Here is a 26,603-nt window from a genome sequence, read left to right as displayed (position 1 = left end):
TTGAAGAAAGAATGAGATAATTCTGCATCTATAAAATAACAAAGCTATAAAAAGAGAATTGTGCATCTATAAAAAATAATTAAAATATACTAAAAATAAGAAAACTGCATCTGTAAAGTAATTAAAACATTTTAAAAATAAAAAAATTGGACATCTATGTAACTAATAAAACATATTTAAAAATAAGATAATTGTGCATCTATAAAATAACAAAGGTGCAAAAAAGGAGAGCTGCATCTATAAAAATAATTAAAATATATAAAATAAGAAACTTCTGCATCTATAAAGTATCTGTGTGTATATATACTCCCCAGCAATTCAAAAGGGTTCCTCAATGTGAAGAACAAATCAGGATGGACAAATGTGCCTTCCGCTACCCCTGCAAGGTAGAACAGTGGGGGAGGCTTGAGTTCTAACTTGAACACTAACCAGCCCCCTGCTGGAGCTGGATCTATTTCCCAGGATCCTCTGCAGCATACAGGGATTCCACAACACATATTCAGGGGTTCTTCAATAGACAGGTTGGCGCAGACTATGCCGGTACAAGAAAATTGGACAGAGGCTGAGCTCCAAAGAAAAAGACTTCAAGGTGAATTTTGGTTTCAACTTTTGTATTTTATTTATTGGCACAGAATCTGTACAGAAAAAGAAACAATCTAGCAAGGTGTATTGATAAGAAATCCAGTGTCTCCAAAGCTCTTTCCTAAACCCCTGTCACTTTTACGGTTACCAGACTTTAGGTGATACCGTCTGCTGTAGGTTTTCCAGGCTGTTTGACCGTGGTCTGGTATATTTTGCTCCTAACGTTTCACCTGCGTCTGTGGCTGGCATTTTCAGAGGCATGTCATGGCAAGATGTGTAAGTGTACCATGGAGAGAAACACATCTTCCCGTGGCATACCTCTACAAATGTCAGCTACAGTTAGGAGCAAAAACGACCAGACCACGACCACGCAGCCCGGAAAACCCACAACAGCCAACCCCCTGGGTTCCTGATTATATTTCTAGTGTGCAGAGATATCCACATCCAGACCCATCTCTGCCTCCTGACTACAGATTTGAAAATTATGAATATGTCATGCGGGAAAGATGGGTCACAGCAACTGAAGGGTTAAGTTCCCCTCTCTGCATGGCCCCAATGCAAATTGTGGCACATGCATGCATGTGCAATTTACCTTGTAGAGGCAGAAAGAAAATGGACAAGTTCTTTCCCAGGACCTGTGACCCTTGAGTTGGAGATGCCGGGCACTGAGATTGGGACCTCTGTTGCAGAGTGCACTAACCACTGGACACTAGTCCATCCTATTGTTATCATGCCCTGTTGGTGGGGCTACAAAGGGCTGCCCACCAATGCAAACAGAAACCTAGATTAGGTAGATCTCGGCTCTTACACCAAAGAGCTGAAATCCCAGTGCAAAGAATATATTCTAGAGAGGCATCATAACGCTGCAGCCTGCTACAGGAGTGGGCCCAAGTTTGGGAGGAATTGGACATTTTAAAAATAAAAGTTTAATTAGTAGAGGACTCAAGAACATCTGAACTAGGGCCACCAACCTCTAGTTGGGCCCTCTAGTTCTCCCAGAAATACCACAGATCTTCAAACTACAGAGATGGAAGATTGTCTGCTTCAGAGGGCAAACTCTATGGTATACCATAGACTCCCACAAGTTCCCCTCCCAAACTGGGGAACGGCTGTGGTTCCATGTTCCTTCCCTGGCATCTCCCATTAAAGGACCAAGCAGGAAGTGAGTCCTCCCACCTGCGACCCGGGAGAGCAGCTGCCAGCCAGAGTAGGCAATACTGACTTTCAAGGACCAGCGATTGGATTCAGTGAAAGGCAATTACATGTGCATTGAAATCTCCAGGCGTTTCCAAACTCAGAGCTGGCAACGCTAAGGAATCGGATCATTTCTCATTTCGATTTGCTTTCCAAACCTCTGCATCAATTAGAATATACTCCCCACCCCGCCATACACAATATCGAGAAGCGGCTGGTTCTACTGACAGACGACGCGAAGCGGGGAGAATTCGGGTTTGTGCATAAAGGGGACGGGGCGACCATACAAAAATAGTGCAGTCAAAGGTTTTTCTCCTTTTATTTCCTGAGCGTTTTAAATCGTGGTAGACATTCACACAGAGGCCAAATTGGCTGCCAACACGCAGCCCCAGAGGTAAGGACAGAGATTCTATGCGGGGTGTTTCACAAGGCAGTTTTTCCCAGCTTTATGTAAAGGGGATTTTGAAACGGTTCTTGTTTATATCAAAGAATTGTTTTGAGACTTTGTATCTGGGCTGGCGTGTGGCTGTCGATTTGGGCCTTGCTGAACGGGACCTTCCAGGACACCTGAGCCCCACCTGGAGCACCTGAGCAAACTCATTGGAGGATTGAACTTTGCCTAGCTTGGCTGAGCTTTTCCACACTCTTTGGCAAAATTGGCCATTAAGAGACTGTTCCGGTCAGAAGGTGTCTGGGGCATTGAGATGGGATGTAGTTTGGGGATTATTTCTGCTCCATGCTACGCTGTCCCCTTTTGACTGACAAAGACTTCAGACCGGTCGGGCCCTGGGGCATTGCTATCCCCCTCCCCCCCCCCCCCCCCCGGCAAGCTGGTAGGACTTTTGCCCAGCAAAGCTCTTGACTGGCCACTGGAGATTTGATTGGTTGGGCACTTAATTTTTTTTAAAGGCAAACTATCTTTGGGTGGGGCTGCACCTGGATCTTCATAGTGGGCTGCAGGTAAGCTGTGCGCAAGCAAGAAAAAATATTTTTAACCCATCTCTTTGTTTTAAAAGGCATCCTGTCAAAAACAGCTCCTGTTTTTGAACTGCTGAAGCGTCGCTATTATAGTTTTGCGTAACCTCACTCCCTGGCGTTTGGCGGTGGGCTCCGCCTCCGGGGATCACCATGTTGTAGTTGGCTCCTCCTCCTGGGGCCACCATTTTGGGACCACGCCCAACACCCTGTGTCAGAATTCCAAAGGTGCCCACAGACTCAACAAGTCTGGCAAAGAAACTCTGACTTTAGACTGGTTGGGTTTTAAGCCCAGTTCTCACAACTGGGACCCTAAACAACCCACGGGAAACGGAGAGGGTTAAGTCACGACAACAAATCGTCTTGCCCTGGACTCAAAAGTGGATACATTCCATTGTGTCTTCTCCCAGCTTTGCTACCTGAGATCCCTTAAACTGGAATTCCCTGCGTCTGTTTGCGTCCAACACTTCAAACGCAGCTAAGCCCTCTTCCTCCCGCCGAGCGATTCCCTTTCGCCACGAAACGACAGCGTCTGAAATGCAGAAGGCACCAATATTTGGCGACTGAAGGTCAGCGTCCCAAAAACGTGTTACATCCTGTGAACTCGAATCCGGCCAATGCGACGGACTCTTCCCTTCTGGACGATACCACAAAGCCCCGTCGGACACTTAGGGTGAATTGTGGGATGGTCGGCAACGTGCAAAAGATGCTTGCAGGGTTAAAAGCACGAAAGCGAGACCGAGACTTGTGGCGGCAATGAACCTCCGCTTGGAAGGGGAAGCCGCAGAAAGTCTTTTTGGGACAGCCACCTGGGCCGGACGATCCCCACGGGCACAGAGAGAGCAACAGATTCCTGCAGTTCACAACAGTGCATGCGTACAACCGGGGAGACCTCAAATCCATCGTATGGAGAAGCCGTGGCTGAGGCTCAGCTGCAGGTTGGCCACGGAGAGGACCTGTAAGCAAAGAATGGGATTTAGAAGCTGGTGGCAGCTACAGGGTGTCAAGACGTCTCTGTCTGCCAGCATCTGCCGGGAAGTCCCACTGGTAACTTGGGGGAAGTTGCTCTGAGCCCTGTGGCATAAAGATGGGAGGTCACGTGGCCTTTGGCCTCGTACCTGGATTTAGGATCATAATAATTTTTTTTAAAAGCTAGCTTGTGAGGTTCATCTTTTTGACCTCTGCATTTGGGGTGGTGTAAGATATGGCCCCTTCTTCTCCTCTTCATCCCCGCCCCCTTCTTTGGGGGCAGCCAAACTGATGAAGGAACCACCGCCGGTGTTGACCGATTGGCAGCAGGGCCCCAGACCACGGATGGGGCAACGTGGAAAAGGCTCCTGTGTGTTCTGATAAAGTAGGCCTATGCGCTTTTATGGGACCATTTCATCATTTTAAATGTTTTTCAATTGTTCAAAGCGTTTGTCGCTTTGGAGACTCTGATCGGAGGGAAAGGGGACAGAAAAAAATATTTTCAATAAATAAATAAAAGAAAAAAACCTCCTTGCTTTCCATCAGATGAGATCCACTGGCGATCTTTCCAGTTTTAGCAGGTTGTTTGATTGGCCCCCAAGGGCTGTCCCTCCCCTTGACTAAGCTTCAACCCCTTTTAACCTTCACGACCATCCCATCAAATAGTTAAGGGGTCCCCAACGAGGAGGAGGAGAAGAAGAAGAAGAAGGAGGAGGAGGAGGAGGAGGAGAAGAAGGAGGAGGAGGAGGAGAAGAAGGAGAAGGAGGAGGAGGAGGAGGAGGAAGAGGAAGAGGAGAAGAAGAAGAAGAAGAAGAAGAAGAAGAAGAAGAGGAGGAGGAGGAGGAGGAGGAGGAGGAGGAGGAGGAGGAGTTTGGATTTATATCCCCCCTTTCTCTCCTGCAGGAGACTCAAAGGGGCTTACAATTCCTTTGCCCTTGCCTCACAATGGAAAATCACCCTGTGAGGTAGGTGGGGCTGAGAGAGCTCCGAGAAGCTGTGACTAGCCCAAGGTCACCCAGCTGGCGTGTGTGGGAGTGTACAGGCTAATCTGAATTCCCCAGATAAGCCTCCACAGCTCAGGTGGCAGAGCTGGGAATCAAACCCGGTTCCTCCAGATTAGATACATGAGCTCTTAACCTCCTACGCCACTGCTGCCCCGCTGGCACCTTTTTCGCCCCCTGCCAACTGTTTCTGGAAAGTAGGCGGGGCCAAGTCGGACTTCTGATTGGCTGTGCCAGTTTTTCAAAACTGCTTCCCGCGTCCCGCACAGGACAAGACTTTTGAAGGGAGGCTGCCATAGCCATTTGGCCGCTGTGTCCACCATACTGCGTCAGAATTCCCGAGGTGCCCTCAGGCACAAAAAGGCTGGGGGGCCACCACCCCTGCTCCCAAGAGAGCCAAGGTTTGAACCTTAGTCAGTCTAAATCTGGCCAAACCAAAGGATCCCATCTGGCCACCCCCGACTTCCAAGACCCACTGGAGAAGCAAGAAATCCACCCACAGGATCTAGCTTGAAAAACCCAAGCTGGGTGGAACCAGCTTTGGATGGAAATCTGGAAAAACCGCATCAGGGTCTCCTCGGGAGAAACCGACAGCCTGGTGGCAAATTACCTGGTTTGCCGAATAGGAGAAGGGTGCCTCTTTCCCATTGATGGTCACCGCCTTTGGCTCATCCTGGACCCCATAGACTGTCAACTCCTCCACGGTGATTAAAGTCGCTTCCATGTTGGAATGCAGGACGGTGGAAATGAAGGTGTTCTGGAAGAAGAGGAGGAAGAGGAGGAAGAGGAGGGATTTATACCCCACCTTTCTTTCCTGTAAGGAGACTCAAGGTGGCTTGCAAGCTCCTTTCCCTTCCTCTCCCCACAACAGACACCTTGTGAGGTAGGTGGGGCTGAGAGAGTCCTGAGAGAACTGTGACTGGCCCAAGGTCACCCAGCAGGAATGTAGGAGTGCGGAAACACATCTGGTTCACCAGATAAGCCTCTGCCACTCAAGTGCAGGAGTGGGGAATCAAACCCGGTTCCTCAGATTAGAATCCACCTGCTCTTAACCACAATACCAGAACTGGCTCCATTGCCATCCCCCTGCCGCTCCCTCTGTTAGGCGGAAATAATTTCCCATCCTCCCCACCCCCTTTTTAGCTGCTTGCTAATTTCTGGAGCCTCAATTTGCCTTGGGTCTCTGCAACGAAGGGAAAGGATGTTTAACTCTTCAACATCCAATTAGAACTGGGTTCCCTGCTTTGCTATTGGAATGCCAAAAATGGGGGGAGGGCGTGTTTCTCCTTTCAAAGCAAGCAGTGCAGTTTCACACAGTGAAATGGGTTGGAGATCAAGGGGTTTCAAACGCTCTTCTGGCCCTGGATGGCCCGGAGGCAAATTGAGGCTTCATAAACTCACCATCAGCCTTTTACAGACTGAATGAATCGGCTCTGAGTCCTAAGAGCAGGCTGACCAGATGTCCCACTTTTGGCGGGACAGTCCCGCCTTCAAACAATTTGTCCCACGTCCCGCGGGTTAATTCAATTGTCCTGATTTTTGGGAGGCTGCCGCGCTGCCTTCTGGGGCACAAGGCAGTGCGGCAGCCTCCCACGTGCGCGGCCGCAGGAGCACGGCCTTCTGGGGCTTGCCGTTTCCCGCCCTGTGACAGGGCGGGAAACAGCAAGCCCCAGAAGGCAGTGCGCTCCTGTGGCTGCGAGTGCGCGTGCGCGGCCGCCTACCCCCATCCCGGTTCACAAAGGTGACCATCTGGTCACCTTACCTAAGAGGGCTCTCTTACCTGGGTGACGTTGAACACCAGATAAGAATAGTCGCCCTTCTCAAAGGTATCCAAGCTCTCGCCGTCGTCCCAGTAAAGATCTCCCCAGGCGTTGGAGTTCTGCGACAAGGCCGCAATCAGGCGCAGGGGGTTGTTGCGGCTCACCGAAGTGCAGTCTGCTGGTTTCTGAAGGATAAAAGCCGATCACCGTGTGACGTTTGGATCAGGCACCACAAGGACAGTCTTAGCTCCATTATGCACGGAGCGCTTTCCCCGAGGCTTTTCGCTCTGCCGTGGGGTTGCCCTGGACACTGTTTTCGAAAGCTAAGCCTCTGCTAATGTAACCCCCATGCTCAGAATGGGTTGACCCAGAAAGGGGTGGAGACTCAAAGCAGCAGAAGGCTGCAGACCTCATGTAGTTTGGAGGAGACGAGGCTACCAGATTCAGACCTTGGTTTGTATAAGCCCTTAACACCTTGTTAAGGTAACTGCAATGTTGTTGGGAACTACTGGGAAGGTGGTAGTTTATTTTTGCTATGTTGTAAATGTTGGAGTTTATTGTTTCAGGGTTTCTTTTTTATGTTTGTAACGGGTGAGAGTTCTCCTGGAAACCTTCATCACGTTGAATCCTGTTCCTCAAGTCCTTGGAGTCTTCAGGAGCCAACCCACTTGCAAAGAAGAATTGGACTTGGCAGTTATCAGTAGACTGTAAATATAAGGACTTGAAAATGCAACCGGAACAGGACCTTGAAGTGTGATGTTAAATGTTGATGTTATATGTTATTTGTTAAGTAAACCATTTTGTTTTTAAAAATTTTGTTTTTAAAAATTGTTGTTGCAAACTCATTCCAAGTTCTGCCCCACAGAACCCACAAGCTGAGGTTACACTAGCAAGTATCTTCAGCTGCCCAGCCCCACACGAGCAGGAACGGGGAGTCAGCCACTCCATCTCACCTGAGTCGGCAGGATGGTCCCCTCACGGAGGTGGATGTTGACGTGGTCCAGAGGGGCCGCCATTTTTAGGTTCTCCCCGCTGCTGTTCACCAGCGAGCCCTGTAGGGGGCAACGAGAGTCCGAGCTGCTGAGGCAGTGCAAAGAAACCGAGAGAGAAAAAAATTCCCAGGACCCCGACTCTGACCAACGAAGTCAGGAAAAGGGTTCCCCCATCCACAGAGGAGGCAACGCATCTCCCGGAAGTGGCAGCAGGGGGTGCCAGAATCGCCACTGGGAGTCACTCGGCCAAAGTGAAATCCTACGTCAGGTTGGAAGGAAGTGAAGCCCTCATAGGATTTCAAGAGAGGCTCAAACCCATTTGAGGAAGACTATTAAGAGGGGGGACCAGCACACCCTCGGCCATGCCTGTCCAAGCAGAGAAACGAGACCAGCGTGGTTGAGCTCTAGGCACGAGGCTGGCAGGGGATGATGGGAACTGTAGTCCATAACATCTGGAGGGCCACGAGTTTGACACCGATGCTAGGCCACGCCCTTACCGTGTAGTAATCGTACCACGTGCCTCTTGGGAAGTAGCCAACCACGGCATCTGCGCCAGGATCCAGAACCGGGGTCACCAATAGCCCCCTCCCCCAGAGAAACTGCTTGTCTATTGAGTAGGTAGACCCATCTTTGGGGAATCTGGAGTGGGGAAAGAGACGGTTAGCTTCTGGTTAAACTATCTCGGACTCATCCGTGGCATTTCTAAGTATTCCTGGCTGGGGCTGTGAACTCTTAAGTTTGCAAAGATTTGGGGGGGGGGGGGAGTCTGGAGAGGGCGTGGTTTGGGGAGGAACTTCCTCAGGGTATGAAGTCCGCTCTTTAAAGTAGCAAGCAAAGCAAAGCCTTTACTGGCATACATAGAACAACAGCAACAAAACACAACAAACATAAACATTTTAGAAGGCAACAAGGATAACCTCAGATAAATACATATTATTACTGGCTCTGGATTATTTCCATAAGAAAGCTTGCAACCTCTTCACAAAAAACAGAATCAGAGTTATTCAACAAGAGAAATAATCTAATCAAATCTGTTAACTCAGATTGGAAGAGAGGGTGTAGATGGACATATTTAGATCTAATTTTAGCTCTTTAAAGCAGCCATTTAGGGAAACAGCGGTGCACCCCCCCCCCCCGGCCCGGCACAGCTGGGGGAGGGTGGGGTTTAAATTAAATAAATTGAGAAAATAAAAATAGAAGCTCCTCCGTTCCGTTCCCACCATCTCTGGTTGGAAGGACCTGAAGGAGGTGACCTGAAAGACCTCTGCTTGAGACCCTGAGAAGCAGCTGCCAGTCTGAGCAGGCAATATTGACTCTGATGGACTGATGGTCTGGTCCACCATAGGGCATACTCAAGTGTGTTCAGCCACTCAAGAAACGGCCCAGCAACTAAACAAAATGGACAGACTCTCCTTTCAATTAAATAACAGGTCATCAAAATATTACCAGCAGATATGGCAGCCGTGGTCAGACTTTGTTTCGTCTTCTTATAATGTTGTAATTGATCCATTATAAATAAGACATAGTATTATAATTATAACAAATTAGAAATGTACTTCTTAGGAGGAAAAAAACCCTTCTTTCTTTCCTTTTTTTAAACATATAGAAGGTTCTTTTTTTCCTAAGACAGTTTTGTTTTTTGTTTTTACTTTGAACAAAGCAGATGTTTTCTTAATTATGTAGTTATAGAGAATAATAAAGTAAGGCTCGCTGTACGCGAGTCAGTTGGAGTGGAAGCCAGGGGAAGGGGGGAGGAGAGGGAGTAGTGGGAGGGGAAGAGGGGAAGCGATATGGTGGGTACTTAATTATGACAAATGTGATAAATACACATGAAATTTTTCTTCTTCTTGAGAATACCCACGAACGGAGTTGATTTAATGTATAGTATAATTATTGTATCAATTTTCTTTCTCCAACTATGCTATACTTGTGTGTTTCAAACTTCCTCCTCTTGTATTTCTTTTTGAAATTGAGCAATAAAAACAATTAAAAAAAAGAAATGGCCCAGCCAGTAGAGGACATGAAAGACCTCCGCCTCAGACCCGGGAGAGCAGCTGCCCGTCTGAGTAGGCAAAACTGCCCTTGATGGGCTGATGGCCTCATGCAGCGTAAGGCAGGTCCATGTGTACATTTGTGTCCCTTTCTATCGCAGGACGTGCTTTTTACTGAAGCATGGATTACACCTGTCTTTGCGCCACACAAGACTTACTCAAAAAACAAAGGTCGGGCCACAGTGTCGCCCTGCAGGTGCGCCCGGTGGAAAAGGGTGTAGAGAAACGGCAAGAGGGCATAGCGGGTCTCCAGTGCTTCCTTCATGGCGGTCCGTGCCGCAGGGCTGAACGCGGTGGGGTCCTGGGCCTGAATGGAAGAAGAAGAAGAAGAATTTGGATTCACATCCTGCTTTCTCTCCTGTAAGGAGACTCAAGGTGGCTGACAAACTCCTTTTCAATGTATTGTCGAAGGCTTTCACGGCCTTAATCACTAGGGTGCTGTGATGTTTCCGGGCTGTATAACCGTATTCTAGCAGCATTCTCTCCTGACGTTTCGCCTGCATCTGTGGCTGGCATCTTCAGAGGATCCACAGGCTCACCACATCTATAACCGCCTAGAACGTACACTTTTACGTGAGAGAATCCAGATCCTCTGAAGATGCATTCAGCCACAGATGCAGGCAAAACGTCAGGAGAGAATGCTGCTAGAACACGGTCATACAGCCCGGAAACCACACAGCACCCAAACTCCTTTTCCCTTCCTCTCCCCTCAACAAACACCTTGTGAAGAAGGTGGGGCTGAGAGAGCTGAGAAAATTGTGACTCGCCCAAGTGTAAATGCCTTCCCTTCTTGTCTCCGCAACAGAAAAAATCCCTACCTGGCCAGGCCTACTTTCTAAGAACATTTAGAACGGTTCTCAACCTTCCTAATGCTGCGACCCTTTAATACAGTTCCTCATGTTGTGGTGACCCCCAACCATAAAATTATTTGTGTCTCAGTTCCTAAGACCATTGGAAATATGTGTTTTCCAACGGTCTTAGGCGACCCCTGTGAAAGGGTCGTTCGACCCCCAAAGTGGTTGCGACCCACAGGATTCAATTCAATTTATTACAGTCAAAGACCAGCAAATTACAGTCAGGGACCGACAAATTCTATACAGCAAATTACAGTCAAGGATCAACAAATTCTACTTCACACGCTCTCGGCCTTGGTCCCCGGTGTGGTTGTATTGTGTAAAGATACCCTAAAATCAACACTGAGGCCTAATTTGTTTCACTTATCCCATACATACGGTAACTTAACATTAAAATACATCCAGTCTATAACTTAGCGTTAAAAAAATCCAATCCATAACTTAGCGTTAAAATAAATCCAATCTATAACTTAGCGTTAAAATGAATCCAATCCATAACTTAGCATTAAAATAAGTCACTCAAGTTAAAATTATTCGTATATGCGTGGGCTTGCCTACTTATTGTCTTTCGGCCTGTCTGCACTCCCATTTGTTCAATCCTAGATTAAAATAATAATAGTAATAATATTAATAATTAATAATGATTGTGAGCCATATATTCATATATCTGTGTCTCTAATACAATATCAGTTGCCTGCTCACTGGTTTGCGTTTCTTTATAACAAATGTACAAAATTTGGCAACCAGTCTAGACCAGTTTGGATTTTTGTCTTCCAGGAGCTTCCTTATACATACATTTTCTGGATAGCCCCTGAAGTTATTTAATATGGGGTCTAGTATTTTGGCTCTTATTTCTCTGAAGTGAGGGCAGCGGAGGAGGATGTAGCCTAACCCACAGGTTGAGAACCGCTGATTTAGAACAATCCGCTCTTTTGCCCGGCCCTTACCTTCTCGTTCATGGTGTTGTGGTTTCGTGCAAAAGGGTAGAAGGCGCCCAGCTGCGTCCAGCGAACGCACAGCTCCTCTGAGGTGGACCCCGAGAAGCCGCAGATATCAGCTCCAATCAGCGGGACCCCAAAAAGACTGAAGCTCAGCAAACCTGGAGGGAAGGTGGGAAATCCCCAGTTTTCTAGTCTACATGAGGACCTCACACCTCTGGAAAACGGGTGTTTGTGGAGAGTTACACACCCAACTTTGAGGATGGCCCAAATATGTGCCTGATTTAGGTACAGACCTGGGATAGACCAGAACATGTCCTTCCAGGTGCTCCGGTTGTCTCCGAGCCAGTGTCCCGAATACCTCCCTTGGCTCGGGAAGGTGGAGCGCGAGATGACGAAAGGCCGTTTCCCTCGGATTTTGATCAAAGCGCTTGGAAGATAGGAACAGAGAGGGTGTGGGTGAAGAATCTCTTCAACTGGGGATCTACCAAGGGTTTCTCCCAGTGGTGGAGTTCTCTAGAATATTGGTCTTTAAGACCCTGTCATGAAGGGGAGCTTGAAGAAGCGTTATGAGAACCGAGCCAGATCATTTCTTGACTCTAGGTGGGCTCCAGGGACAGGAAGTGAGGAAGCCATCCCTTGTGGGGATAATATCTCCGTAGGCATCCAGGAAGGGAGCGACCATCTTTTGTGGAGGCAACAGCTCCCTTTGGTAGGCCTCCAGGGACATGAAATGAGAAGAACCTTATTCCTTGTGGGGGAAATATCTCCACACTGGTAAGCCTCCAGGGACAGGAAGTCTTCCCTTTGATGGGCCTCCAGGGACAGGATGTGACCAAACCAATGCTTGTGGAGGCAACATCTCCCCAGTTAGTTTCTCCAGAGACAGGAAACGAGAAACCTATCTGTTATAGTGGGCAAAATCTCCCCTCTGGCAGGTCCTCCAGAAACAGGATGTGACCAAACCATCCTTTGTGGAGGAACAGGAAATGAGCAAACCTATCCCTTAAAGGGGCAAAATCTCTTCTCTAGTGGGCCCTCCAGGACCCTCTAGTGAGCAGGCCCTCTAGCACAGCAAAGAGACTGGAGATCTGCTCTCAATAGGGCATGCAGTGGCTGTTTACCTGGCGGTAGCTTTGGCCTCCATCAGCCCATAGAGGCTGTGCAGGTTGTAGTGGATGGAGGTGCTCTGCCTGGCCGAGGCACAAATCGTCTTGGCAGAAAGGGACCCTCCTGCTACGGCTAAAGGAGACGGAAGGCTGATTAGGAGAGGAGGACATGGCAGAAAAACCGAGAGCAGGCGCCATTCTCAGCAAATACAGGGTTGTTGTGCGGATAAAATATAGGACTGAAGTGCCATGTTGAGGAATGGCATTTGCAGAGTTTACCGGATCACCTTTCTTACCAGGTGTGTAGGGTGGGCGATCCAGTTCTCCTTGGGGGCAGCCCTCCTGGGATCCATCCATGAAGTCGGACGGCTCGTTCATATCCTGAAGAAAGAGACGGAGGGGCGTTAAAATGGCCGACGGTTCAAAGGGCAGCCACCGAGAGCTACTCTTTCCTCTCACACAGGAGGATTCACATAAAATCTCATCTAGGAAAGCACAGGATGGAACAAGGTAAGCATTTCCAATAAGAAAGCTTTGCCGTCAATAAAATTGACCTCCTCCTCCTCTTCCTCCTTCTAATGATTTTTATTTTTCTCACATAAAAACACACACGCGGAAACAGCAAAAAAACAAGGAAAAAGCAACTTAAAACAAACTACAACCCATTGCGTACCCTACGAGGACTTCCAGCTACCTCCTCTTGGATCAAAAGTAAACTCCAGATTCATGCATATAATTAAAAACACAAGTTTGATTATTTTCGTGTTAAAAGTATTGTAATATTTACATTCTGCTGTTTTCTGTCAGATTTCAAACCCCACTATTGTTCCTCTATTTGAATAGGTTTTCGAAAGGTATTCTGCAAAAGGTTTCCAATTTTCTGGAAAGTTATCTGTGCTATTGTCCCTGGTTAGTGACATCAGTTTTGCCGTTTGTGAGTACTCCGTGACTTTCAAAATCCAGTCCTCCTGTTTTGGTATTTTGTTATCGATCAGTATGGGTCTTCTGAGACCCTTATCAATGGAAGGACTTGGCCTCTACGCCCTGTTGTTGGCCACCGTGTGAGATGAGATGCTAGACTGGGTAAGCCACAGGTCTGAACTGGTGTGGATCAAAAGGGCTACAAGTCACCCCTTTCCTCAAGGAAAACACGAACAGCACTTACGATCCAAACGCCGTCAAAGGGAACGAGGGCGTGGAAACGGTTCAAGTTCTCCAACCACCACTGGTGAGCGTTCGGGCTGGAGAAGTCAGGGAAAGCCGTGAGGCCGGGCCAGACCTAGGAAAATTAGAAGGCACTGTGTTGATACGCAGGATACAGAAGGAACCCTAAAGTGCAAGTCCCATGCCAGAATGAAGCATCCATTTGCCCCAGTAGAATTGACTGGATTAAAAAAAAAAACCCTCAAAAGGCTGAGGAAAAATATCTGCCACCTGAAATCCCAAGGATGAGTTCCCTGACGTCCCTCTCACCTTCCCTATCAGAGGTTTCCCTTGGGTAGTGTTGATGAATATTCCACGCTTCACGCCTTCGTCATAAGGCCAATAAGAGCCTGGAGGGTTAGTGCTGCTAATCCCGGGATCCTGGAAAAGGGGAAGGTGAAACCAAGTCATAGAGAGAACACTCAACAAGTTTTCTAGATAGTTCAGAGGTCTAAGATCTGTTCAGTGCAGCCCACATCTCTGGTCAGCTGTTCCAAGGGGGGGAAAGGAAGAACAAAAAGAATTTCTAATATCCTACTAAATTACCGCAGGCCTCCTGGGTAAGCCTTACAGCTCAATGCTATCATAGAGTCATAGAGTTGAAAGAGACCCGAAGGGCCATCCAGTCCAACCCCCTGCAATGCAGGAACACACAATCAAAGCACTCCTGTCAGATGGCCATCCAGCCTCTCTTTAAAAACCTCCAATGAAAGAGACTCCACCACACTTCGGGGTGGTGCATTCCACTGTCAAACAGCCCTCATTGTCAAGAAGTTTTTCCTGATGTTTAGGTGGAATCTCTGTTCCTTCACCTTGAACCCATGACTCCTGGTTCTAGTCTCTGGAGCAGCAGAAAACAAGCTTGCTCCCTCACCAACATGACATCCCTTCCAATATCTAAACATGGCTATCATTCTAACATGCAATTTCTTTGGAATCAATTCTCATATGATTCAGGGGAACTTCCTCTGAGTAGTAAATAATGGGAACATAAAAAAACCCAGGAGCTGAGACAAAGGTCTTTGGATCTTGGGGATTATTTACAAAGCTAATTTCAGAAGGTAGCCATGTCGGTGTGTGGAAGACCAGCTAGATTAAGAACATAAGAACATAAGAACTAGCCTGCTGGATCAGACCAGAGTCCATCTAGCGCAGCACTCTGTTACTCGCAGTGGCCCACCAGGTGCCTTTGGGAGCTCACGTGCAGGGGGTGAAAGCAATGGCCTTCTGCTGCTGCTGCTCCCGAGCACCTGGTCTGCTAAGGCATTTGCAATCTCAGATCAAGGAGGATCAAGATTGGTAGCCATAGATCGACTTCTCCTCCATAAACCTGTCCAAGCCCTTTTTAAAGCTATCCAGGTGAGTGGCCATCACCACCTGCTGTGGCAGCATATTCCAAACACCAATCACACGTTGTGTGAAGAAGTGTTTCCTTTCATTAGTCCTAATTCTCCCCCCCAGCATTTTCAATGCATGCCCCCTGGTTCTAGTATTGTGAGAAAGAGAGAAAAATTTCTCTCTGTCAACATTTTCTACCCCATGCATAATTTTATAGACTTCAATCATATCCCCCCTCAGACGTCTCCTCTCCAAACTAAAGAGTCCCAAACGCTGCAGCCTCTCCTCATAGGGAAGGTGCTCCAATCCTTCAATCATCCTCGTTGCCCTTCTCTGCACTTGTTCTATCTCCTCGATATCCTTTTTGAGATGTGGCGACCAGAACTGAACAGTACTCCAAGTGCGGTCGCACCACTGCTTTATATAAGGGCATGACAATCCTTGCAGTTTTATTCCTGTCCAGTAGCAGCTGTCCAGTAGCACCCTAGAGACCAATAAGATTTTTGGGGAGGGGAGTTTTCAAGAATCAAAGGTCTCTTTAACAGATATAGCAAAATACGGTGATATAGCACATGATATTACCCAAGCAAAAGAAGTAGCAATCAGCACCCAGGAACAGGTTAGAAGGCACCTTACTAAAGCTGAACGGCTTTGATTCGGCAATGGGACAGAAATTCTCCTAGGTTTTGTGAAGGAAAGAATGATGAGCTATATATTCAGTCCAATAAACCAGTTTTACACATTCTTAATACTCATGATGCTTATGTGCTGGGTGGAGAGCATGTCTCTGCTAGGAGGGACAGAAAGACCACCCTACCAGAATCATCACATAGCGCTGTCCGTGTTTGTGCAGGTCTTCTACCAGGTGGGGTAGAGTGTCGAAGTTCTTGGCGTCCGTGGTGAAGTCCCGATAGCTGTCCATGTAGTCGATATCGTTCCACTGGACGTCCTGCCGAAAACAAACGTATTAAAAACAAACGAACCAAGGTGATAGGTCTCTGGCGCAGAGTGATTTTGTTGAGCTGGATGTCAGGTTCAGGTTTTGCTAGAAAAGGGGAAATTAAGACCCAGAGGAGTCTGAACCAATTCTTCCCTCCCTCCCTCCCTCCCTCCCTCCCTCCCCCCCTCCCTCCCTCCCTCCCTCCCTCCTCTTTCTTTCTTTCTTTCTTTCTTTCTTTCTTTCTTTCTTTCTTTCTTTCTTTCTTTCTTTCTTTCTTTCTTTCTTTCTTTCTTTCTTTCTATCTTCTCTATTCTCTCTCTTCCCTCCCTCCTTTTTTCTCTCTTTGTATTATCTTCCTTCCTTCCCTCCCTCCCTCCCCCTTTCTTTCTTTCTTTCTTTCTTTCTTTCTTTCTTTCTTTCTTTCTTTCTTTTCTTTCTTTCTTTCTTTCTTTCTTTCCTCCTTCTCTCCATCCTGCCCTCCTTTTTCTCTTTCTATTTTCTTTCTTTCCTCCTTCCTTCCTTCCTTCCTTCCTTCCTTCCTTCCTTCCTTCCTTCCTTCCTTCCTTCCTTCCTTCCTTCCTTCCTTCCTTCCTTCCTTCCTTCCCTTCCTTCCTTCCTTTCTTCCTTTCTTCCTTTCTTTTTTTCTTTCTTTCTTTCTTTCTTTCTTTCTTTCTTCCCTTCCTCCTTCTCTCCTCTCCGCCCTTTTCTCTCTCTTTCTATTTCCCTTTTTTTCCTCCTCTCCTTCTCTCCCTCCCTCCCTCCCTTCCTTCTGCTCTCTTTCTTTCTTTCTTTCTTTCTTTCTCCCCCCCTTCTTTTTTCTCTATCCTTCCCTCCCTCCTTCCTTCCTTACTTACATGGGGGATCTGATAATTGCGCATGGCCTTTACAATCTCCCAGGTCTCATTGCTTGTTTTGTATCCCCAGCGGCAGAGGTGGAACCCCAGTGCCCAAAACGGCGGCATGGCTGGAAACCCTGGAACAAAAAAGGGAAGGCGTTCAGCACACAGGCAGGCGGTTTAGGAAGAGCTAATTCCGACAGTCTGAAGCTAGACCCCCCCCCCCCCCTGTGGACAGGGCAGTCTAGGAGTCATCGGCGTATGGTTCAGATCTCACCTCAATCATTGGGTGACTTTGGTCCACTCACATTCTTTCTGTCTCTCAGCCTCACCTTGCAGGGTTGTCTCAAGGATAAAACGGATAACAGAAATACTTATGGAGCTCCTTGAGGGATGATAACTCACCAATCACTTGCTGGTACTGCTGGACAACCAAGTTGGGATCCGGTCCCAAAAAGATGTAGAAATCCAGAACGCCCCCAATGGTTCTCCAGGTGAGAGCAGGTGTCGGCTGCAACGCCACCTCTGGGCAAATATCACAAGAGCACCCACATTTCAAACCACAAATAGCAGCCCCGTGACCCCTCACCTTTGACCCCTTCCACCATTTGCAGTGCTTGAACATCATTTAAAAGATGCTCCTCTGGGCTGGCTGGAGGTTCGAGCCATTAAAAAAAAACATAATTCATTATCTGGGAGAAGGAAACTGGTAGAAAACAGAAGTCTTTATTATTATTTTTCTGAGCTCTCTGCTTCTTTCACATTTCCTGACCTTGCTGGTAAGTTTGGCTCCTTCGAGGCCAGAATCTTGAAAATCCTGCCGTTGACCGACCCCTTTCTCTCTCCCTCCCTCCCTCTACCAGCTATTGGGCTGTCTCCGCGCAGCCAAAGGGCAAAGACCTCCAAAGGGAGGGTCAGCGAAACGAAACCACCAGCCGGGGCCCAGCATCAAGGCCCTGTGGTCGGGGTGCAGCAGCTGCAGCGAGCAGTTAACCCGGCCGGTAATTGCTAAAGAGGCAGGAAACAGATGCCTCAGCTCCAGAAAGAGAGCTCGCCTGCCTCGTTTCCCTCGATCGCTTTCTCGACCCCGCGTTCCTGAGGTGACAGCCTCAGAACATCGTCGGGCACTTAGTAAGAATAATTATTGTTTATTAATTCTCTAGACCACCCCTCCCCTTTTGGGCCATCTGTCAGGAGTGCTTTGATGGTGTGTTCCTGCATGGCAGGAGGTTGGAGTGGGTGTCCCTTGGGGTCTCTTCCAACTCTATGATTCTATGTTTGCCCATGGCCAGCTGTTTAGCAGGGGGGGTTGTAGAACCAACTTACGATACAGGGCCCTCAGAACTAGGACAAAGAGGCTTAGAGACAGCTTCTACTCTAGAGCTGTGGCTATGCTAAACTCCGCTGCTTCATATTGATGTATTTGGGGCTATGTAGGGATGCGTTGGGAGGATGAGTATTAATGAGTCACAAGAAATTGCATGAGGTCACCAGAATTGCTTAGCCAGGTCTAGGGGAATTGTGTACGCCGAGATGCTGCTGTAAATTTAAGCGTTTATTAGGTGCACAATGACAATAAAATGCTTATGCTTATGCTTATGCTTACTCCAGAACTTTGGTGGATCACAGTTTAGGACCATTGGTGGCTGACCGTTGCGCCACCACGGTCCTGGCACTAATGATCCTAAAGGATTAGAGACTCCACCAGTTACCTCTCAGAATGTTGCTTCTGTCTTCCCCCTGTATGAAAATGTTGCTTCTGTCTTCCCCCTGTATTAAAACGTTGCTTCTGTCTTCCCCCTGTATGAAAATGTTGCTTCTGTCTTCCCCCTGTATTAAAACGTTGCTTCTGTCTTCACCTCATATTTTTTAAAAAGTTGCTTTTGTGTTGTCCCAGAGAGCAGAGAATGGAGCCACAGCCGGACTCAGCCCAAGACAGCTTCTTGTGTTCGTATGCTCGAGCGCTCTAAATATTCGGACTGGGAAATGACAAGCTTCTTTCGTTCCTCTGAATATCCACCCACCTTGGCCCATTCCCCCAAACCCACAAAAGGAACACACACCCATCGCATTGCTGTTCAGAAGGAAAACTCCATGGGAGCTTCCATCGGCTTCCATGACCAGGTAAAACGGGTGAACGCCGTAGAGGTTGCAGGACTCCTGGAAACCAAAAAGATAAAATTTAAAAGCAGTCTTGTTTTAACTATCTGCTTTTGAACTCCTGGGCTGTTTATGTACTTGTGGTCTCGTTCGCACTGAACGTCTGTTCCCATTGGATTGGATTCTCCGTTGCGCACGATTTTTTCCCTCTTCCAAACTCCCTTCGCCCTCAGATTAGAGAATCTCTGCAGTTTCGGAAGTCTGGTACAACGTGGCTTTCCTCTCCCGCACTTTGCAGGGACAGCAAAGCAAATCAGCCCACATTTCACTTCTTTTGGATTTTCTCACTCTTTCTTTCTTTCTTTCTTTCTTTCTTTCTTTCTTTCTTTCTTTCTTTCTTTCTTTCTTTCTTTCTTTCTTTCCTTCCTTCCTTTCTTTCCTATCTTACCGAATATCATTTCCAGATTAACCATATAGAGCAGTGGTGGCGAACCTTTGGCACTCCAGATGTTATGGACTACAATTCCCGTCAGCCTCTGCCAGCATGGCCAATTGGCCATGCTGGCAGGGGCTGATGGGAATTGTAGTCCATAATGTTGTGCACCGCCCAGAATTGTAGTCCATTATGTTGTAGTCTATTGTGCACCGCCCAGAGCCCCTTGGGGATTGGGCGGTCTATAAATTTAAATAATAAATAAATAAAAATAACATCTGGAGTGCCAAAGGTTCGCCACCACGGATATAGAGAAAACTAATTTAGAATTTATTTACACATACGGTGGAATGAAGCTGCCAGTCAGAGCGGACAATACGAATTTCAATCGACCAAGGATCTGATTCCATTTAAGGCAGCTCCATATGTGCATATGTACAGCAAGCACAACTGGGTGTAGCTAGACTGGGCAATTGTGCATAAAATGGTACCGTGGGAGGGATATCTCGAGCCCAAAAGGTTAAAGTGTTCCAATCCAGGTCGAGGAGGAAGTTGCTCTGATGTTCCCCGAGCCCGTACAGGAATTTGGAAGGCAGGAGAGTCGAAATCTGGAGAAACTGATCCGCAAAGAACAAGGGGGCCACAGTTGTGTTTATCCTAGAGGAGGAGAGAGGATGTTAAGAGATTGCACGGTCCCTTCTAGAGTCCTAAAAATGCCTGTTCCCCCTAAGTTTCCAGTCCTCCCTAAGTTTCCAGTCCTCCCCCTAAGCTTCTATTCCAGGGGTTTGCAACCTGCGGCTCTCCAGATGTTCATGGACTACAATTCCCATCAGTCCCTGCCAGCATGGCCAATTGGAATTGTAGTCCATGAACATCTGGAGAGCTGCAGGTTGCAAACCCCTTTTCTAGTCTTCCCCCTCAGTTTCTAGTCCTAGGAGAGGGGATATTAAGAAGGTACACAGTTTCTTCTGGAATTCTAAAAATGCCCCCTCCTAAGTTTCTAGTCCTCTTTAAGTTTCTAGAGCATTATTCTGCATGTGTGGAAGGGGCCTTAATATCCTACAGCCCCCTCTCTAGAGTAGCTCTGGTCTCCAGGGAAACTTATCTTTACAGTCTGGGGTTCAGCTGTAACTCTGGGAGATGTACAAGTTTTCACTGGGTTGCTGACAGCCCCACCCGAGCCCCCTCTCGGAGAGGGGGGATAGCTAAAGATAATCTGATTTGCTTTCCTACTGGAAAGGTGTCAAACAAAGAGGGAACGGGACTTACAGCACAGCCCCAGAAGTCCGACGCTTCACAATCAACCCGAAGGGGTCCTTGGAGAGCTCCACGGTGTACACAGGGTTCTGCGCTCTCTTGGTCACCTGAGGAACTTCGATTGGCACTTCATACCGAGGGCTAGTGGCATCAGTGATCTACAGAAAAGAGACCAAACCCCGCATCCCACCCACTCAGGTCAACAGAAAAAACCAGAAGAAGTAGAGTTGGATTTATATCCCCCCTTTCTCTCCTGTAAGGAGACTCAAAAGAGCTTATCATCTCCTTTCCCTCCGCCCCCCCCCCCACAACAAACACCCTGTGAGGCAGGTGGGGCCAAGAGAGCTCCGAAGAACTGTGACTAGCCCAAGGTCACCCAGCTGGCGTGTGTTGGAGTGCACAAGTTAATGATTCACCAGATAAGCCTTTACACCAGACCTGGGCATTATACGGCCCGCGGGCCACATCCGGCCCGCCGGATGATCCTGACAGCCTGGCCCCCCTGCCTTTTGGCCCGGCCCTCCACAATATTTTCTGTTTCTTATGCGGCCCCATGGAAAAAATAATTGCCCACCCCTGCTCTACACTCTTCACAGCTCAAGTGGCAGAGTGGGGAATCAAACCCTGTTCTCCAGATTAGAGCGCACCTGCTCTTAACCACTACGCCACACTGGCTGAACTGAATTGTATACATCAGGGTCTGCAAAGTGGTGCCCACCCAGTGTTTTATAAATTGGGCAAGGCCAACCAGAACTTCTCTCCAGCAAGGCTGTGCAGATTCTCATATTCGTTTGGGACTATTTTCTAACGTGGACAGTTTTCTCAACAGCTGCACCTCAACTAACCATATTAAACGCCTTTTTCTGAGACAGAGGCCCTTTCCCCACTTTCCTTAAGCCCCGCGCTACTCTCCTAAAGTAGCGCAGGGTTCAGCTGCCCTCCCCACTTCAGGGGCGGGGAGAACGCAGCCGCCCCAACGCTGCTTCTCTCGCGCCCCCTCGACGCGCGGAATTTCTGGCGCCTTTTCAAATGGCGCCTTTTGACGACCCGCTTTGGAAGTAGCGAGTGGTCATTAAGGGCTTCCAGAGTAGCGCCAGGAATTGCGCGTGCCGGGAATTGCCCGCAGCAACCCTCGGGCAAAGGTGAGTGGGGAAAGGGCAAGAGTATAACCACAGATCTTCGTGTGGAAGCCTCGGCAATGCAGACTGGGAAACATGGCAGGGAGAGGTCAAACGACCACAAAAAATGACTCACTTTGACATGCAACCGGGTATCTGTTTCAAACTCCACAGAGAGCTGCAGCGTCTCGATATCCCTCGGATAATAAGTTTTCGTCTGCCTAGTCAGGAAGCCCACCGTCCCTAACTGTGTTTCATTCAGGCTCCCCAAGGTGTAGCTGGGGAAATCTTGGGGGTAAAAGCACCACGGGACCCCCCTCGCATTGCCCGAGGCCCGGTCGGTTTCAACGAAGCAACATCCTCGCTTCTCGCAAAGTTCTTTCGTGACCACCGTGCCCCTTTCTGGGTAACAGTCAAAGCGCAGGTTTTCGGGGACCGAGGCACACTTCGTAAGAGGGGCTATTACGTGCTGGCTCCACCAAATCTGCCCAAGGACCCAAACGGTCACCCCGCTGAGCAAGACAGCGACCATCAGGAGGCCCCCGCCCATCCACCACGCCGACAACTTCTGGTGACACAAGGGCTGTTCATCGGTGGCTTCGTCCCCCAACTCTGTGGCCTGGGGGTCCTCGGCAGCTAACTTCTGATAGGATTTCATTTCCTGTGCAAGGGATGAGACAGAAGGACATAAAGGTCACTGAACGAAATTCCAGCCGACCATTGATATTATTTTGTTTGTTTGTTTCCTTTAGAGCAATTTTATGCTGCCCCTCCACCTGATCGTGGTCCCCCACGGCAACGAATTCACAAAAACGTTGAAATGCTTGAGCGTTTAAAAATACACATCGGGCTTCGGAGAGAAACACATCTCGCCGTAATGTGACATGTAGGATATAGGTTGCCAGAGCTTTGGCAGAGAAGAAGAAGAGTTTGAAGAGTTTGGATTTATATCCCCCCTTTCTCTCCTGTAGGAGACTCAAAGGGGCTTACAATCTCCTTTCCCTTCCCCCCTCACAACAAACACCCTGTGAGGTGGGTGGGGCTGAGAGAGCTCCGAAAAGCTGTGACTAGCCCAAGGTCACCCAGCTGGCGTGTGTGGGAATGCACAGGCTAATTTGAATTCCCCAGATAAGCCTCCACAACTCAAGGGGCAGAGCTGGGAATTAAACCCGGCTCCTCCAGATCAGAGTGCACCTGCTCTTAGCCACTATGCCACTGCTGCTCCTTCCGCACATGAAAAATAATGCACTTTCAATCCACTTCCAATGCACTTTGCAGCTGGATTTAACTGCACGGAATAGCAAAATCCATTTCCAAACAATTGTGAAAGTGGATTGAAAGTGCATTATTTTTCATGTGGGCCTCCATCTGCTAAGGCTCTGGCAACCTATATCCTATATTTCCTATATCTTTATGTTATAGCCAGCAGTTAAGCAGAATTTGGGTGTTGTCAAGGCTGGCTGGGTGGCAAATACATTTGGCCCTGTGCCACCCAATCCGATGGGATGTTTTGCGTAATGCCCGCCACGAGGAATAGCAATAGCACAAAATGCCCTTCTCTGTTTTGCTGGGGAACTTTCTGGGGGATTGGGTCCCAAATTAATTTGTAGCGGGGGGGGAAAACACCATTCAGATTTTCCGTCTCAAGCACCAAAAAGTCCTGTTCAAAGTTCTTTTTTTTTTAAAAAAAACACTTTCTACTAAAAAAGGACCGACATTAAAATCTCGTGATAACAGCCACCGTCGGAGTTCAACATCATATCTGGTTCTGCCTTTTCCGAGCAGCATTCCTGACAAGTGCCAATCTTATCCTGCCAATATGCCGCATTCCACCCAAGCCTTTTCTCAGGAAGCTTAAAAAGAGAATGCAAACCCTCAAACCATGCCCACACGTGTGTTTTTTCCTGATATGGTGTCAGAAAAGGCCTGGGGGAAGGAAGGAAGGAAGTTCTCCTGGGCTTGCAACAGCTAAATTGCTCTGCAATAAAATCCCTCCAGCAAGTCACCTCTTAAAAGAAATAATATTGCTTTGCTGTTACTTTTCCAGCTGTTGCTTTTAAACAGGTTCAGCCCACCTCTGTTTATACCATATTGTCAGTCTAAACATCTGGAATGATGTACTGATGGATAAAATGGCTCTTCCGAGCGGCTTGATTAAAAAAAAAAGATAGGAAGACATATAAGGGATATTCGAGGAGGTTATTTTTCTTTTTTAGAGATAGAAGCCACAAGTATATGATTGTTTTTCTTTCAAAATTTAGAACGACAGATAACAACAACGTATTGGACGAAGATAAAGTCAACAGAGTTCACTTGTGAAGTCACTTTAGTTTAACGAGATGAGAATCATTTTGTATAAATTTAATTAGGAATCGTGTTGGACTGCCGGAAAGATGTTAGACAATAAGACTCTTTATTTTATTTTATTTTCTTGCTTTTTATTGTTATTTACTGTAATATGTTTATACAATATGTATTTATTTTAACTTTAATAAAAAATTTAAAAAAGAAGAAAATATTAAATTTGGTTCCTTTAAAACACATGCACACGTATTTCTCAAACCAAGGAATTGACCAGCTGGAACAGGTCTAGAGGAGGGCGACCAAAATGGTGAAAGGTCTGGATTCCAAATCTTAGGGAGCTGGGTGTGTTTAGTCTGGAGAAGAGAAGGTTAAAGGATGACATGATAGCCACGTTTACAAATATTTGAAGGGAGGCCATGTTGAAGAGGGAGCAAGCTTGTTTTCTGCTGCTCCAGAGACCAGGACTTTAGTCTATGTGAAGACTGCAAATGGGAGACCAAGTCATGGATTCAAGGGACAGGAAAAGAGATCCCACCTAAACATTAGGAAGAACTTCCTGCCTGTCAGGGCTGTTCAACAGTGGACTACGCCGGCTTGGAGAGTGGTGGAGTCTCCTTCTTTGGAAGTTTTTTTTTAAAAAGAGAGGCTTCATGTTCATCTGCCAAGGGTGTTTTGATTGTGTCTTCCCGCTTGGCAGAGGGGTTGGACTTGATGGCCTCAGTGGCCCAACTCTATGATTCCATGATTCTAATATTTGGCTTAATAGTACTATTAGGGTTAATAATAATAGTAATACTTTTTCAATGCATGCGTAGGGAAAAGATTCAAAAAGAGAAGTGCTTCCATTTGAAGGTACAAAAGCACCCCCGAATTGTTTCCACGGGCTCAAATCGCTTTGAACGCGTAAACGGCACACATGAGGACGGGGGAAAAAAGGAAAACAGGTGTATTTATAATGACTGTAACTTGTTATAAATATGCTGTGCGGAATCCACCAGAGTTACACCCCTTTAACCTCTACAGCTTTAGAAAAGTATCCATCTGGTCCAGAAGGTGGTAGTAGTAGTAGTAGTAGTAGTAGTAGTAGTAGTAGTAGTAGTAGTAGTAGTAGTAGTAGTAGTAGTAGTGGTAGAGGAGGAGGAGGAGGAGGAGGAGGAGGAGGAGGAGGAGGAGGAGGAGTTTGGATTTCTATCCCCCTTTTCTCTCCTGCAGGAGACTCAGAGGGGCTGACAATCTCCTTGCCCTTCCCCCCTCACAACAAACACCCTGTGAGGTAAGTGGGGCTGAGAGAGCTCCGAGAAGCTGTGACTAGCCCAAGGTCACTCAGCTGGCGTGTGTGAGAGTGCACAGGCTAATCTGAATTCCCCAGATAAGCCTCCACAGCTCAGGCGGCAGAGCGGGGAATCAAACCCGGTTCCTCCAGATTAGAATGCACCTGCTCTTAACCACCGCACCACTGCTGCTCCTAGTTAAATGTAGTTAAATGTCTTGTAGTTAAATAAAGGTAGTTAAATGTCTTGTCCTTAACCCCAGATTGGTTTAATCAAAAGAGGTCTACCTTTTAAAATATATATATATACCTGGTGCTTTGGACGCTTTTGGACCTGATAAGTTTATTGCGAAAGGAAACGTCAAGTTGAAACCCGGGGCACGTCAGCAACTCTCTCAGATCTGTTTCCAAAGCAAAACAGAGAGAACTAAGGTAAAGGTCAGCATTTTGACCAAGGCGGAGAACGCCACAAAGAGAAAATAATATTGCCACGCTGTTGGAAGCAAGTACCGCTGGGTCAAAAAACTCCCCTGCTATGTTTATCCATGGATTACATCCCGAATTGAACAGGATTCGTTCCCCAGCAGGCGTGTGTGGGATTGCAACCTTACTGTGACACCCCTGAAAAGACAGGTAAGAACTACGGAGAAATACCAATTATGTACAGTAAAGTGAGTACCCAGTTTGCTGCAGGGAATGTGTAGATGACCAGGGAACCACCCTGTAAAAACACAGAAGAAGAAAATTTCCTGTTTGATTTGTGTAAGTAAAAATACCATGTACCTTCAAGGCAAAAAAGCAATGGGACAATGGAATATATATCTATATTTAGATATATTAGTTTACTATTGTTTTCATTTTGAATTACATACACATTATATGGGGGTTTCAATGTTTTCAATGCTTTGGGGCTCTAAAGCTGTTAATTCCTGGTTAGTGCTTGTATGGGAGACCACTGATGCAGTCCAGGGTCGCTATGGCAATGGCAAACCACCTCATTTAAGCCTCTTGCCTTAAAACCCAGTAAGGAGTCCCCATAAGTCAGCATTGACTTGATGCCTTTGAAGCAGGGGTGTTCAGCTCTGGCCTCCAGATGTTCATGGACCCCCAATCACTGCCAGCATGGTGAACATCTGGAGTCCACAAACATCTCTAGGGCTCAAGTTGAACACCCCTGCTTTTATGCTGGCAGGAGATGATGGGAATTGTAGTACATGAACGCCTGGAGGGCCAGAGTTGGTCACCCCTGCTTTAAAGCATAATGATGGCCGGGGTCATGGGAATGGTAGTTCGTGAACATCTGGATGGTCAGTCAGACACCCCAGCTTTAAATCATAACGATGGCAGGGGGTCATGGGAATTGTAGTCCATGAACATCT

At 47.4% G+C, this 26,603-nt stretch overlaps 1 protein-coding gene across 2 annotated transcripts in view; it reads right to left on the bottom strand.

Moving 5' to 3' along the window:
* Positions 1-594: 594 nt before the first annotated feature.
* LOC125430994 (lysosomal alpha-glucosidase-like) overlaps positions 595-26,603 on the bottom strand; it is a 40,289-nt gene continuing 14,280 nt past the window's right edge. Inside the window, exons 2-21 of one of the 2 annotated variants that reach the window (XM_048493455.1) lie at positions 25,535-25,625; positions 21,787-22,311; positions 20,545-20,690; positions 19,767-19,932; positions 18,806-18,902; positions 17,148-17,267; positions 16,761-16,879; positions 15,784-15,915; positions 13,899-14,009; positions 13,591-13,704; positions 12,722-12,806; positions 12,441-12,558; positions 11,613-11,746; positions 11,326-11,477; positions 9,683-9,831; positions 7,971-8,112; positions 7,435-7,533; positions 6,502-6,666; positions 5,332-5,478; positions 595-3,707 (exon numbers count right to left, since the gene is read on the bottom strand). In XM_048493455.1, coding sequence (XP_048349412.1) covers positions 3,645-3,707; positions 5,332-5,478; positions 6,502-6,666; positions 7,435-7,533; positions 7,971-8,112; positions 9,683-9,831; positions 11,326-11,477; positions 11,613-11,746; positions 12,441-12,558; positions 12,722-12,806; positions 13,591-13,704; positions 13,899-14,009; positions 15,784-15,915; positions 16,761-16,879; positions 17,148-17,267; positions 18,806-18,902; positions 19,767-19,932; positions 20,545-20,690; positions 21,787-22,308 — 2,781 coding nt within the window. In that variant the 5' untranslated portion in view covers positions 22,309-22,311; positions 25,535-25,625 and the 3' untranslated portion in view covers positions 595-3,644. The remainder of the gene's footprint in view (positions 3,708-5,331; positions 5,479-6,501; positions 6,667-7,434; positions 7,534-7,970; positions 8,113-9,682; positions 9,832-11,325; positions 11,478-11,612; positions 11,747-12,440; positions 12,559-12,721; positions 12,807-13,590; positions 13,705-13,898; positions 14,010-15,783; positions 15,916-16,760; positions 16,880-17,147; positions 17,268-18,805; positions 18,903-19,766; positions 19,933-20,544; positions 20,691-21,786; positions 22,312-25,534; positions 25,626-26,603) is intronic. The other variant, XM_048493454.1, reaches the window with a different exon arrangement.

The sequence above is a fragment of the Sphaerodactylus townsendi genome, linkage group LG04 (assembly GCF_021028975.2).
Source record: "Sphaerodactylus townsendi isolate TG3544 linkage group LG04, MPM_Stown_v2.3, whole genome shotgun sequence".
Classification (NCBI taxonomy): Eukaryota; Metazoa; Chordata; class Lepidosauria; order Squamata; family Sphaerodactylidae; genus Sphaerodactylus; species Sphaerodactylus townsendi.
This window is presented reverse-complemented; position numbering and strand designations above follow the sequence as displayed.